This window comes from Python bivittatus, unplaced genomic scaffold, assembly GCF_059951505.1.
Source record: "Python bivittatus isolate LINGU-HERP-01145 unplaced genomic scaffold, Pbiv_v1 ctg000020_np1212, whole genome shotgun sequence".
NCBI classification, from domain to species: Eukaryota; Metazoa; Chordata; class Lepidosauria; order Squamata; family Pythonidae; genus Python; species Python bivittatus.
The window spans coordinates 67359438-67374192 of NW_028277030.1; the positions used below are offsets into that span (position 1 = coordinate 67359438).

Below are 14755 nucleotides of genomic sequence, written 5' to 3' on the forward strand. Positions count from 1 at the left end.
TACACCATGTTCAATCTTGTCCAACCTGCTTTTTAACATACATATGAAACTGCTGGGACAGGTTATATTGAGTTTGGAGCTTAGTGCTACAAATATACTTATATCAATTAGCTGTTATCTTTTATTTTCCTCTAAATCCAAGGAAGCTGCTCAATTTTTAAATTAACATCTGATATTGGCAATACACAGGAAGAGGGCAAACAAATAAAGGCTTAACCCAGAAAAGACAGGGATACTTTTGGCCAAGAGAGAGGTATTCAATCTGTGTAGGATGAATTTACATTCCTCCTCAAGATGCGTTTAGCACTTTGGAGGTATTCCTGGGGTTACTATTGAAACAATTTAGGGCAAACTAGGAATAAACCAAGTGGGCCAGGTGAACTTATTTTTATAAGTCATCATCTGGCTTTGATGACTTATAGCTCACGTCTGCACTACCTTTATTCACATGTTATTTAATTAGCAGATATATTATTTTATATCTTTTTGCTATTCTTTTTAGTGACATCTGTCTGTTTGTCTGTCTGTATCTTATATCTAATCATATAAATAAATATTGTTTTGCATGTATAAAATTTAGTGTCAGTCACACAATTTGAGAATCTCACAAGGACTGGATTATCTATGGAGTTACTGCTTACCTGTGAGTATATACTATTATGTTCCAGGGCAGAAACTAATTGTGTCACTAAGTTCTGAGCAACTGCTACAGGCATTATCCTTTGTATTGTTGAAAATCCACAAGGCAGAGTGATAGCATTAAGTAGGCAACACTGTCCAAGTTGATGCCTATTCTTAACTATACAAATAAAATGCTATGGTGATTGTTTATCATAACACTTACTATCAGTTAATAGGAATAACAGTAAATATGAACAACTGTTTTGAATTCTGTGCGCTGTATGTGCACATAATACACAAAACTACTCTTAATAGCACCTCCACTGGTAATTTCAGGGGAAACAGAAGTCATTCTGGAATATTCATAGATAAGTAACAGGCAGTTTAGGAGTAGAAACTACAATCAGTGAGGCTAAAGATGCTTCCCCTACAGAGATGTTCACAAATTATCTTCTTGTGACATTATATAATGAAAAGAAAGCAGTTTTGCCCTTAAAACAGATGTCTCTGAATATAACTTACAGCATCTCTCACTCCTGGCCATACTGCCTGGAGATGATGGATGTTGAGGCTGTAAGAGTTTTCAGAAAAGCTCTGTTTCATTTCTGCACCTAAGGGTTGTGAAGACATTAGTGGTGACACAAATGCCATCAAGACCTGCTCAGGAAATCTCTTTCATCATTCTTATGTTCAGGGAAAACCCAGTCAAAGGTAACATGATAAGGACCTGTAATTTGACAATTATAAAAACCTATTGGAAAAGTACTGTAGTCCTCAAGTGCTTGGTCACATAAGCCTAGGTTGCTTCACACCCAAGCCACTTATTAAGACATTAAGACATTTAACCATTTTTGGCTTTTGGCACATTAGAAAAATGTAAAAGCTCTCATGGGCACCACAAAATAGCCGCTGGGAAGGGGAGAGCAGGGCAGAAGCTCAATAACAAAAGATTACTATTTTTTTCAGAAACAAAGACAAATGAAAAAGACTGAATTGAACACTAAATCCTATACCATTTCATTTGACCTCCCAGCACAAAATACATCCCCATCTCATAGAAGGAAAACTGATGAAGCTCAGAAACAAATAATTTGCCAAAGTATTAAGTCAGAGATGTTATCTAGCGAATTTGGCCCACTTATTAAATTCTCTTCACTGCTGCTTCCTCTATCTCTCTGCCCCCCACTGCATCCCCCACTTTCATCCTCCTTGCTGCTCAGGGACAGTTGTGGCTCAAGAATGAGGCTAGTCTGGCTCCCCACTAGTCAAGATCCAGGATGAAAGTCCAGTGCACCAGTCAAATTGGAGGAGGAAGACGAGCTAGGTTGGAATCAGTTGTTGTCTAAATTCGATAACACCCCTGTACTGAGTACAAAGTAGAGACTATTCCTCAAATGCTAAATCACTTATCTAAGAACATAAGACTAGCCAAGGCCACCTTAATCTAGCTTTTGCTTTCTCACAGAAGATAATCAAATGCTGCAGGTCCTACCAGGGATCTGCTCCCACAAAGTAAAAGATACCAGTTTAACCAAAGGTAAAATGGTAACTGATGTGGGTCTTCCGGGCTGTGTGGCTATGTTCTGGAAGTTTCAACTTCCAGAACATGGTCACACAGCCTGGAAGAGCCACATCAGCCATCGTATTCCAGCTGTGAAAGCCTTCGACAATACGTAAAATGGTAATGTTAAGAAAAACTCCCTCACCAAAACTATGTATGTAAATACACATAATCAAAGCACAAAAGAAGTGTGTTTTCCTCCACCCCATAGCAAGAGGAAGCAGTGAATGCAGTTGGTCGCTGGGAAGCCTGTAGGGTGAAAAAGACCATACTAGCAAGCAAACCAAGGCATCTTAATGGGAAAAGTTGTTCTCTACTGAAAAGCTCAAGGGAATTTGGCAAAGGGACTGCCCTTGGTGACTACAGCTTCATTCAGTCCAAATCTATCCTGGGATGGAAGGAAACTGATAGGTCCTTCCCCAGTATATCATTTAAAGTTAGCCAGGCAGGCAAAGAACAACATAGATCAGGTAGGGAAAAAAATGAAAATAAATGAAGTATTGTGCTAATGAGTTTTTTAGGGAAAAAACCAACACCCCCCTCCTCCCAAAGACCAGATTTGGAGGTATACAAGGTGAACTAATGGGTGTCATGATGATGGTGAGGGCAGATTTTAATTTTTTCATACAGAAGAGGTAGGGGGGAAAAGTTAGTTTTCCATCTATGTGGTGGTCACGTTCCAAAACGAGCCATTGTGCAGTTAAATTGAGGTGAAGACACACCAGTAAAATCCAACTTCTTGTACCCATATGGACAGATCCACAGAAGTGTTCTTTTTGGCAAAATACTGATGTGTTTCCCATTTTTTTCTTATGGGATGTTCATTTAATTTCCCAGTCTATTTTACAGTCCTGGGATTTCCTGGTGATCTTTCATCGAAGTACTAGCCAGACCCAACTTTAAAAAAAAAATCTTCTGAGGTTGGCTAGCTGCTGAGCAAACAAACTCCAGAAGTAGAGCAACATAATATGCAGTCATCTAGCATAGGTCTTAGTTGAGTGATCGAGCCCTTGAGGCCATGGATCACATCACTTAATTCAAGACAGACAGCTAGAGAATTCCTTTTTAATTCTGGGCTGTGCTATCAAGGGTGGTGTTAAATATTTGTGCTATTGTTAAATCCTATTATTACAGCTGTCCTCTTGAATGGGTGGGGAAAATAACAAGGTGATAAGGATGGTGATTGTTCCAAGTTTCAGCTATCATCTTGCTGTGTACATATAACCCACATGGCAGAAAATCAGAAGGTTTCTATGCACTTACATGCTTGCAGGTCTCTTGTTTTCATTGTTTCAACATATGCTCTGAGGCACTTTGCCCTAATAATGGTTACAGATTATATTTAGAGCGGTAGCTATCAAGGTCTTTTTACAAGTGTAAAAATGAAATGTCAAGAACTAAAATAGAGGCGATTTATTGCTATTCTTTAATCTTGCACTTTGTTCAAGGCATTTATTGTTCTGATAGCTTTACCGTCCTTCACACTAAAGCTTTCAATTAGATTGTTCAATCTTAATGCCACCTCTAGGAAAGAAGAAAAAGAAGAATAACCAGTTACATTTTACTAAATCCTCTTTTGAAGCACCAATTTATAAATCTTCATAAAAATCCTCCAGGATTTGAAGTGGAGTTCTGAGATTCAACTAGAGTAAAGATTGAACTAACTTTTTGGATAAAGCAAGCTGAAAAGTCAACAGCATTTCAGTCTTCAAGAAGCAAAGATATGAAAAAGTTAATTTTTGTGAAAAGGCCACAGCAGATTTAGGGAATTTCCCCACATGATTTCTGAAGTCATGACTGCCAGGAAACAGAAAGTACCTGGAAGTTTGTCATTAAATAGTCAAAAATCTATGTTGTAACAATATACAAAACCTTTCTTAGGATACTGTCTGTTTGAACTTTTGAGTTGCACAACTATTCATCTGACAGAATGATGGACAATGCTAAAAAATGGGGAGGAGGAAGAAAACAAGTGGTTAATGTTCAATTCAGGTTTGCTGTTAGTTATGAAGAATGTCCTACAAACATTCCAATTAGGTCTCACTGATACAGCTTTATTATGAACCTAGAATCCTCCCCAAGGACTGCTGGGACAGAAAAATAAAAAGAAACATGCTAATGAAAATGGTTGATTCCTCCATTGTTGGCTGGAAAACCCCCAACACTTCCAACCCATCTATCCTTAGATGAAATATAAAAGTAATCACAAAACAGAAAGAACTAGAGTTTTTATTTTGGACACACACACACACACACACACACACACACACATACACACACAGAATATGAATCCCTTACATCCCTAGTATCACTAGGTATTTCTGTATTACTGAATAGTTATTATTTTAAAGAGATACACAAGTTGAAGCCTCCCCCAAATTCTTGGCTGCAGAGATGCCCAAAAGCCTCCCTGTAAGATGCCTATGAAGTTATTGTTTTATATATATTACTAAATAAAAGGGGATATTATGGGAGGAGAGCCATGTGATTCTATAATAGGCCAAAATCAGAAGTCTGATAGCACCTTTTCATATTAACAATTATAATTAAAAGGCATAAACGTTTGTGAACTACAGCTCATGTCATGATGTCAGATTAAATCAAATTTGGATCCTATCTTTTTGGAATGCAAACTGTTAGCAACCAATAAAACACCAAGTATGTTCCTCAGCCTGAAAAATATTGTGCATCTCTGACTAAAAGTACTATAAAGGTTCTTATTTTTGTATCGTTTATAACCAACCTTGCAACTCTACCTGAAAATCCAAACTATGTGGTTTTATAGTAACAGGTGCTCTGATTCAGCAATATTATTCCCCCCATCATATCTGTAAAAGCATTGTCTAATTTTAGCAACCAATAGCTCCATGTACCATTGGCTCTTCAGCTCAGCACAGGCAACTGAGGAATGCTGAACATGTGACAGCATCTGGCTGTTCTTGGCTGATTCTGAAAGAGTGGATCTGGTTGGTACTTGGATGACTACCAACAGAACAGAAATTACTAGGACTGGAAGCTAGACTGAGAAGTGGAAAACACATTCTGGAAGAAAACAATGGCAAGCCACTTCCGTATTGTTTCCAAGAAAACAAGACTAACACATCCCTGAATCCATCAGGCATCCAGATCAACTCACGGGAGACTTAAGCACTTCAGAGACTAAGCACAGTAGATTATTATTAGTCGTGACATAATTCTTCTGCCTACATCTACAGAATTATTTCAAGAAGAGTCCTAGTAAGAGGGAAGATACATCCTATGTACATATTTAATTACTTCTAGCTGTGCAAATTGTTATTTAAAAAGGGAATTGCAATTTGTCATAATAAACCAGAGGACATTAGTCTACACATGTTTAGTTAGGTTTTCTTTTAAAGAAAAGAAATAAATAAGAAACTGTCTCTACAGCAAATCTTTGATTTAACAGATTTTGACTTAGCAGATTTTGGATGCAATGGACAAAATATATCCATTCACTTGATGTTTCTGCACTTTCATAAAAGCCCATTTGGTATTTTAAGCATGTGTAAAATACACGTCCTAAAATCACAATTGGATTTTATGGACATTCTGCTTTAACAAACACAACCTTTCCCTACTAATGCATTAAATTCAGCGTTTATTCTATTTAGCAAATGATTACTTCTTTATTTGCTGAAGAAAACCTCATTACTATGAAAGCTGGGGCATGCCTTATATGGTAGCTTCCTTTGATTGTTTAAATTAATTTTGCTTCAATTCTCCCTATGTCAGATCTCTTCAAAATAGCAACAATCAGATGTTCAAGCTGGAATACAGACTATATTTTGAGATAGCTGACGGGCCTAATCCTTCAGAGAAAAGAAAAATTAGCCTACCATAGTGATTAACCAGATGCCTGGTGAAGGGTCCACTGTTGTCCCTTCCTGTGTATGACCTGAAGCACCTAGCACTGAGAAGCCTACTTACTTGATAGTGGTGGTAATATACTGTTACGATGTTTTATCATGTCTGATAATCTTATCCTCCATTGATTAGTCAAAGCCATTTTAAAGCTTTCCAAATTAATTAATTAACCTGCACTTTTTACTGAACTTTGAGCATATTTTCTGTCCTAAATACCATGGTCCCAGGGGAAGAGATTACTTTCTGATGGCTGGTGTGGGTCTTCCGGGCTGTGTGGCCGTGTTCTTGAAGTTTTGTTTCCTAACGTTTCGCCAGCACCTGTGACCGGCATCTTCAGAGTGCAGGAGCACAGACAGGAGCAGTTCTCTCTGTGCCCAGTTAGGGTTAGCCGTGAAAGCCTTCGACAATAAAGATTACTTTCTCCCATGCATAACTATATATAACTTTATCATGATTCTAATTGTTTTTTTAAAGGTACCAAAGCCCCCAGTATGGTAAATTTCAACATACAAAAATTGCTCCAGATCTTCCATTATCTTATAGTCATTTCCAGCTTTACAATATTATTTTGGGGGAAAGTTGTAATCAGAAGGAGCACATGAATTTATTTTCACTTTCCTGAGAAAGACTGGATGGCCATGCTGGATGGGAGCAAAGAAGTGTAAGAGACTTGAATGACTTTTTTCTTTTCTTTTCTTTTCTTTCTTTTTTCTTTTCTTTTCCCTAGGGAGAGAGGTCTAATTGCCACTGCATTCTATTACTATGTTTACTTCTAGATACAGAGTGGGAATAAACACAGGACATTTTTACTGCCCAGGAGAAAAGGTAACAGCAGCTAGCAATAGAAGAGGAACATTAACGGAGAAGGCAGAAAATGTGTTCATTTTTATATCACCAGTAACACCAGAAGGTGACCAGAGTTGGATCTAATTCTCTCAGTGAATAAAACAGGAGTCACACTTCCCATTGTACAACACAAAGGATTCTACTGCTGGAAATGGATGCTGATTGTACCACCAGCCATTTGTTTCCTTTTTGAATGGTGGATGTTCTGAGAGAGTGGCTATGTTCCTATCAGTTTGTTACCTAAAATACAATGGCTTCACAACAGTGGTCCTTCTCAACAAAAGACACTGCCTGACACATAAGCCTACATAGGATGGAGCTAAAGGTTGATTTTAGAATGAAAATACATGGTGGTATATTTATATATATATATATAAATGAATGTGTGGGGAATGTACATCCAATTAGAATATAATAACCCTTTAAAGATAAAGCAAAACCCCTAAAATTATATGTGGCTCCTTAAAAAGTATCAAAATGATATGGGAATTTTGAGCAAAATATGAATCCTGTTTCTATACTTTTTTTTTTTTATGAAAAGGGATACTGCATCTTCAAAACATATAAAGAAGTAAGTCACCCATTTCTACTTACAGGTAGTAGGAGTAAGAATAGTAGCTCCTCCTGGCAAGCAAATCACAGACAGTGGAAAAAAAGAAGCAATGGTGAATGAAAAGCGTGACTCGGTCACATTCAATAAAGCAGAGAAATGTGCGTTTAAAAAAAATTAAAAAATCATGTTTTCTTGCTTAGCGTTACAATTTTGCTCATGCACTGATTAGCTTTACAGAGCCATGCAATTAAAAAAATATGTTAGCATATAAAAATGATTTCGATAACAGAGATCACTAGAGAAAAATGACATGCTAACACTTCATTTATTGCAGAAAAAAAATGGAAATCAAACTGGGTTATGTTACTTCAGCATGCAGCATAAATGTGATGGCTGATAACTATCTAAATGTTATGAAATACAAAACAGCTGTGTACAGTTCTTGTGCTCTAAAGTTTTATTTTCCTTCTTTTCTCTTTTAGCTTTCAGTTACAAACTCAAAGACTCGTAGTAGCAGAGATTGGTTAACCAACAACTACTGTAAGACAATTACTTACAGGTATACAGGTGCAAACTTTTGCTAAGCCATAATGTTTTATTGTTTTTGAGTTGAATGATGTGCAAATAAAGCCATTATGGCATTTGTATTATGTGCAAACCAGGCTACTATAGCTCACCGCCCCCCCCCCCAAAACAAGATAAAAAAGACAACCAGAACAGAGGCTTAGCATTATGTGCGAATGCAACGAATGTGCTGTGCTCTGGCATTCTACAGTAGAAGTGTGTGTATATTAAGCCCATATATACACACACAGCTGCTGTTTTTAAACCTTTAAACTGAAAGTACTGATATAGGCATGCCTAGCTTCAAAAATGGGAAATAAACAAATGGAAGAAGATGATGTACATTTGGAAATATTACAACAATGGTTAAAAAAATACAGTATTTGCTATTCAAGAGATGCAGTATCCCTTTTTTAAAATTCAGCTTTATAACGTTGTAAAACTCTATAATGACTAATAGAGTTTCCATCCACTTCAAAATCGGTACAAAATGATAAAGCAAAGCATAAGACATTTCTGATTTGTAACGTCATACATAAGTGCTTACCAATCAATGTGTTTTTTCCCCCCATTCGTTCAAATTTGATAATCTATGCAAGATTAAATCTGTGAAATCTGTGAAATTCGGAAGCATTTTTCTGAGTTTACTAAAAATGTTGATGTATCAAAAGGGATACCACATAATGGAATCTCTAATATGTATCTACAAAATGATAATCAATAATTATTTTATAGCACTTGAAATACACTAAGAACTTAGGGTTAAAGCAGAAAGCATTTTCTAACACCACTGTGTTTACATGCTGCTGTGTATGTAAAGAAATATTTCTTTATTCAGCAAAAAATATAGACATGTTTCCCTAATTCACAGGAGAATGGATTCATTAAGAACCCAATTAAAATGGAGGCCTGGATGGATACTTTTGTCCAGTGATATCAATCCTGATCAGAAGGAGAAAAAAGAGCTCCATGCAAGTATCTTGAAATAGAAAGCAATGTGTTGAGACTACTATAAGGTAAGGAAGCATATGTTTATGTATGTGTGGGGTAGGTAGGAAATGTTAGTAATGTAAATTGAATCAAATTTCCACTTATCCTAGAAAAAATGCTAGCTTGATGGCTGCAGTTCCATATAACAAGCTGCTTGAAAAATGGGTGATCCTCAGGATAATTTTAGGTACATCATCACAGCCTGTGTCAGAATCCGATGGGGAGCTGCTCACACAAATGGCTTACTGTAGATTTATCTGTATATCTATCATTATCTATCTCCATCTCTATCCCCAAATGGCTTTTCAGTGAGGAAGTGATCTTGAAGGGTCTCCAGGAGCCAAGCTGGGTAGTGTACCTGCTACATGTCAGCATGCTCACTCTGCTTGTGGAGAGCCTTGTAGACTTGGCCCCGTAGACAAAGCTAAGGATGACAGTAGCTAAACATTCAAGGGGAAGGGATTATGTTTTCACTTACCTATCTCTTTTGCATGCTGATTTTCTCTAGATTTAGGTGAAAGTAGCCACTATGCAGTGATATGGTCAGCTAAAGAAGGGGACTAGTTAGTGACTCCTCCTGTACTGCACATCTGACTAAACTCTTTCACTCTTTTCTGTATACTGGAGTTGTGGCACATTCAGTGGGGAGAACCTGGGAACTTTCATGTAATGTATACAAGGAACCATTTTAATGTCTAGCCATCATGCCAAAGAAGTAGTTGTGTGAATCTCTAAGTCAGCTTTAATCTATTTAAACCCAGTTTTGTATTAAAGCATTAAACGAAAAATATCCTTAGAACTTTTTGTCTAAAGATGTCTGTATAATTGCTTACTTTGGAAGGGAAGAAAGAGGCTGAATGGCTTTTCTGCTATCTTTATTTTTTTTAAAAAAATCAAAACATTAAAGGGGTAGTTTGCTGCCTATTTTGACCATGTTTCAGGTTTTGGTGTTAAAGAAAGGACTTTATAGCAATATAGCTAGTTTATCAACTCGCAAAAGAAACACGTGAACCCAATACCAAATGAATCTAAATCCAGCTAAAATAAAAAATTGAAATGTGGGAGTTTCAGGGTCAAGAACATTCTCCAGCAATAATTCTGGGACAATTCTAGACCAAGAATTGCTGTCCATTTAATGCAACAAACAGGAAAGTTTTCCATCCACCTCCTTTTAATCTGAATTAACAGAGTCCATGAGCAAATCCCTACACACTATGAAACAGATCAATGCAATAAAAGTTCACACACTGCGGGGTCAGTGAACTTATTAATGACATGATAAATTAGGTAAGGTGGCACATAGCTATGAAAATGTCATGCAAATTAAACATGAGATGCTGATGAACTAGATCAGGTGATGGACCGTGCATCTGATAATATTCTTCCGCTGAAATTGATTCCCTCCAATAGGAAGAAAAACCCTCTGCAAACTGACTCCCCCCAACATAATTTAAGAAACTGTTGACAAATTGTTTAATTTTGCAAAGTGAAGCTTGTAGCAGCACTGAGGTGTTCTCCCCACTGGAAATGAAATGAGAACTGAAAAAATTCAGTGGATAATAGCTGAAATTCACCAGAATGCTAGTGAATTCAGGCTTACTAACCTCCAAGGCAGAAATACTCCCCAATGTTAAGCAACATGAATTGCAAAATCTCCAAGCCTATTCTTTGAGCTGGACTCAAAGGAAAATTCCAAGACTTGGAAAGCTCTAATATAAAGCTTACATGAGCCAGTCAGCTGGTTAAGATATATAAGTTTCAGCATATTTCCCCCCAAATTATGAGATCTATATCTCCAAGGTCACTTACAAATAGAATATTCACTCTACTGGCCCAATTATTTTATTTCTGCAGCTCTAAAACTTATACAAGCAATGGTGTCCTCAGTGTTGCTACTGGAAAAGCCATTATAATTGAACACAGGTTAATCTCACAGAAAGGTCTAATGGTGTTGGCGTAAATGTCAGCATGAATGCTGACGTTATGATAGGTTTGTAAGGAAGAGTTACATTCCCAGGAGCAGATATTGGCTACCTGATATTCCAAGGACATTTCCCACTGGCCTGCCTTTACAGTTCTGATGATCATGTCTCTTTATCATTTGTCAAGCAGAACTTCCAGGTAAAAAGCAAGAAAGCTGTTTACTGATCTGCCCCTTAATTTGCACAAGTGGGCTTCTCATCATTTTAGTATGAACTGGTTTGTAGCATGTATGTCTATTTTTAAGCACAGAGGTACACAACAGGAAAAAAAAGTGAAAGCACTATTGGGAGAAATCACATATGTGTCTAACTAACACAGAACACTATTAGCATACCTAAGGGTTCTAATGCAGACGTTTCTCCTCCATGTTATATATCTCCAGGGGAATCATTGTAAAAAGGCAATAAATTAAAAAAAAATCTATTGGAAACCATTAAGACATAAATATGATTTTTAGGCACACTATCTGTTTTTTTCCCCCCCTACTTGGTAAACTGGAACAGAAAATTCATTTCACTTTAACATAGATAAGAGATACAAAAATATCCTTATTTTTATTCATTCCTTGCCTAATAAAAAAAACAACAAATTGCAATGGATCTCTGAAGCAAGAAATCCACAGCTCAGTGGTAGAGCACATACTCTGCATCCATAAATTCTGCATATGATTTTTATCATCTCCAGTTAAAGGATCACCAGTACCAAGTGGTGAGAGAGATTTTTAAGTGATATTTTAAAGAACTACCTGTCTGTCCATCAGTCCGGGACTGGATGGAGCAAATTGCTTGACATAAGCAGCTTCATATTAAGCAGTCATTTGCTCATCCAGATTTCAGAGGAAAAAAGAAATGGCAAGGAAAAGGGGTCTGAGAACTGTTTATTAACAGTTGTATATGTTGATTATGACAATTTGTGCCAATTAACGAAGTGTATGAAACTTACCAGTAAAATGTATTTTAAAAAAAGAAAATAATTATAGTCTTTTTTCCTCCAGAATGACTTATAATTCCAGAAGGTGGTGCTATTGATTTTTGTTGTGACTTTGAAATTGCTAAGATTTTTTTTTTTTTTAATCAGACACCATTTAATATCCTTTTGCATTTTAAGGTCTGCATACATATAACCCAATGGAAAATTTATGGTAAGGTAATGTGATTTTAACTATAACTTTCAGCACTTATAAAGATATAAATGAACGTAACATAACCTATAAAATATTTTCCAAGACAAGCAGACTAGACATTGCATAATACAAGAGAATTAGCAGGGCTAATTGAAACAGCAAGGTCAGCTTAAACCTAATAAAGTATAAGAAACATTATGAAGATAAGAAGGTATTATTTCAATTTCATCACTCATTGTCTTTATAGTTTTTGCAACTTAATACTAAAAAGTATTTGATTTTACAGTAGAATATTGGTTCCTGACTCTACAAAATGCCTTCTGTTCATGTGCTCTTCCCTTGCACACGTTTTCTTACAATGGCCTGTGAAAGAATTTCTAATGATTTATTTGAATGAAAAGAAAATGGCAAATTTACAATACTTACCTTTTTTTGACAATTAATATGACAAGGAGGAGGATGAGAATGAAGACAAGGATTCCAGCACTTATTCCTGCTATTTTCACCACACGGTCAGTCTGCTTGGCTGGATCAGGAATAACCTCTGGTTCTTCTGTTGCAGCTGCTGAGAGAAAGAGTATTAAAAGTTATTTGAACTGTTTTAATCATTGCTCCCATCCAGAGGAATGGTTGCTCTCCAGAGGGGCTCGGCAACTGGTCTTTGATACAGTACTGGACCTGGAAGGAGAACCATTTTACAAAGACCTAGTTGGGCATACAGATTCCCCATACGCTCAGGAGTAAGAATGTCTAGAACTGCTTTAACTTACACCTCCCGTCCCAAAAATGCATCAGAATATTAAGTTGAAAAAAATTACGCTCAAAGAATGGTTAAAGAGAGAATTTGCTCGTTTGACTAGTAGAGGGCATACAAGATTCATAGCTTTTCCATTTTTCTCTGTCTCTATCTAACCACCAGCTAGTAAATGATTCTAAGACAGTAATGAGTCTCCATGCCCTAACAGGCCCCTGCACCTTTGTTGCTACACTTTAAGAACCAGTGGCCAGCCAGATGTTGCTGAATCTCCCAATGCCCTCCACCAACATGGCTGGGAAATGATGGTTGATGGAAACAGCTGGAGAGCTATAGGACCTTTCCCCTATTTTAGAATATCCTGCCCAGATACATAAAACATTAGTTTCATCTGCTAGATACGACACCAGGATTTTTGTTGGCTACACGTCCTTTCTTGTAAGTGATTTTACACTATTCCTTTACCCAAGTACTTCATACATGAAACATTTAGAGATATACCAAAACAAACCAGGGTTCCTGTAATGAGCTACCGCAGTGCAGGTAGTGCCTTATTTTCTGAAAGATGTAAAATCTGGGCTAGTGGTTTATGCCTATTTCCCATCCACTCAGTAGAGTTCTACTGAACTTCCATTACAGATGCCTGAAACACTTAAAATAGGTGAAAAATGCCCATTCCCTTTCCCTGCAAACCAAACTCCTTTCCAAGAGTTAAAAAAAAAAAAATCAGAAAAAAGTAAATGGCAACTGGAAGGGACTGTCCCACCACATATACAAGGTAAGGTTTTTGCTCATTTGAAGACAAGGGCAATTACCCTGGAAGAATCTGCAACATTCAAATAAGCTCTACTAAAATATATGCAATACAGGAAAGACTGCAAGTAGATCAGAGAAGCAGAATCTATGGCCCAGGGACATGCAATGCAGCCTTGGCAAGCCATTAAAATACTCTTACAGATTAGATGCTGATACAGTGTTTGTACTGTATTTTTGTCAAACTTCTATAATATGTGCTCTGCCTCTTGAGATTACAGTGTTCTCTACTTACAGTCTGGGGCCACTATACTTTCTAGCATATGAAAAAAAGAACTAGGCTTCAGAGCAAGGTGGGGAACTTATTAAAGTATCTCATCTAGAGAAGTTCCTGAGACTGATTTATTGACATACCTCTCTCAAATACGTGATGAGAATTACAATGCCCAAACTTGTCACCATCTTATGGTGGATTCGCTTGCAAATACAGTCCTTCCTAATTTGATAGACATGAGTGTTGCATGCATTCAATGTCCTGTATAAGAGTATTATGGGCATTCTGGTAATGAGAGGAGAAGATCAGAAGATCAGAAACATCCCACCAGGTAAGATTAGAAGAAAAGAGGAATTTTGATTCCATCTAGGAGGAGTGATGACTAAGAGAACATCTAGTCATGTTATCTGGGACTCCTTTTGGCATGTGGACACTGGATATGTGAAGAGGGCGTTTTCCAGTACAGCCTCTTACTGTGGGCTTAATTTTTCCCCTTCCAGGTACTTTTATGGGCTGGAGGTATGACTAGTTGGGAAGTGGTCAATGACTCCTCGTGAGATAGCTTGTTGCCTACAGCACTAAAACCTTTAACCCCTTCTTAAGAGGCCTTCTGAGTACCTGGCTTTCTATGATTAATACTACCCAGTCTCCAAATGTCCATGCTAGGAAGCTGCTAGGAGAGGTCATCCATTGGTTTGGAGTGCAATATCACCAATATGCTGATGATATATAATTGTACTTTGCTACCTCAGGCTGAGCTGGGGTGCTATCAAATCTTGTCTCACTGTCTGGAGGGTGTTTGGGTCTGAATGGGAGGCAACGACTGCAGTTGAACCCAAGCAAGATGG

At 37.3% G+C, this 14755-nt stretch overlaps 1 protein-coding gene across 8 annotated transcripts in view; it reads right to left on the reverse strand.

The window, feature by feature from the left end:
* PTPRK (protein tyrosine phosphatase receptor type K) overlaps positions 1-14755 on the reverse strand; it is a 377364-nt gene that overhangs the window by 37987 nt on the left and 324622 nt on the right. For 6 of the 8 annotated variants that reach the window (XM_088140667.1, XM_088140665.1, XM_088140655.1 and 3 more), the window contains exon 14: positions 12553-12691. In XM_088140667.1, coding sequence (XP_087996793.1) covers positions 12553-12691 — 139 coding nt within the window. The remainder of the gene's footprint in view (positions 1-12552; positions 12692-14755) is intronic. The other 2 variants (XM_088140673.1, XM_088140663.1) reach the window with 1 other exon arrangement.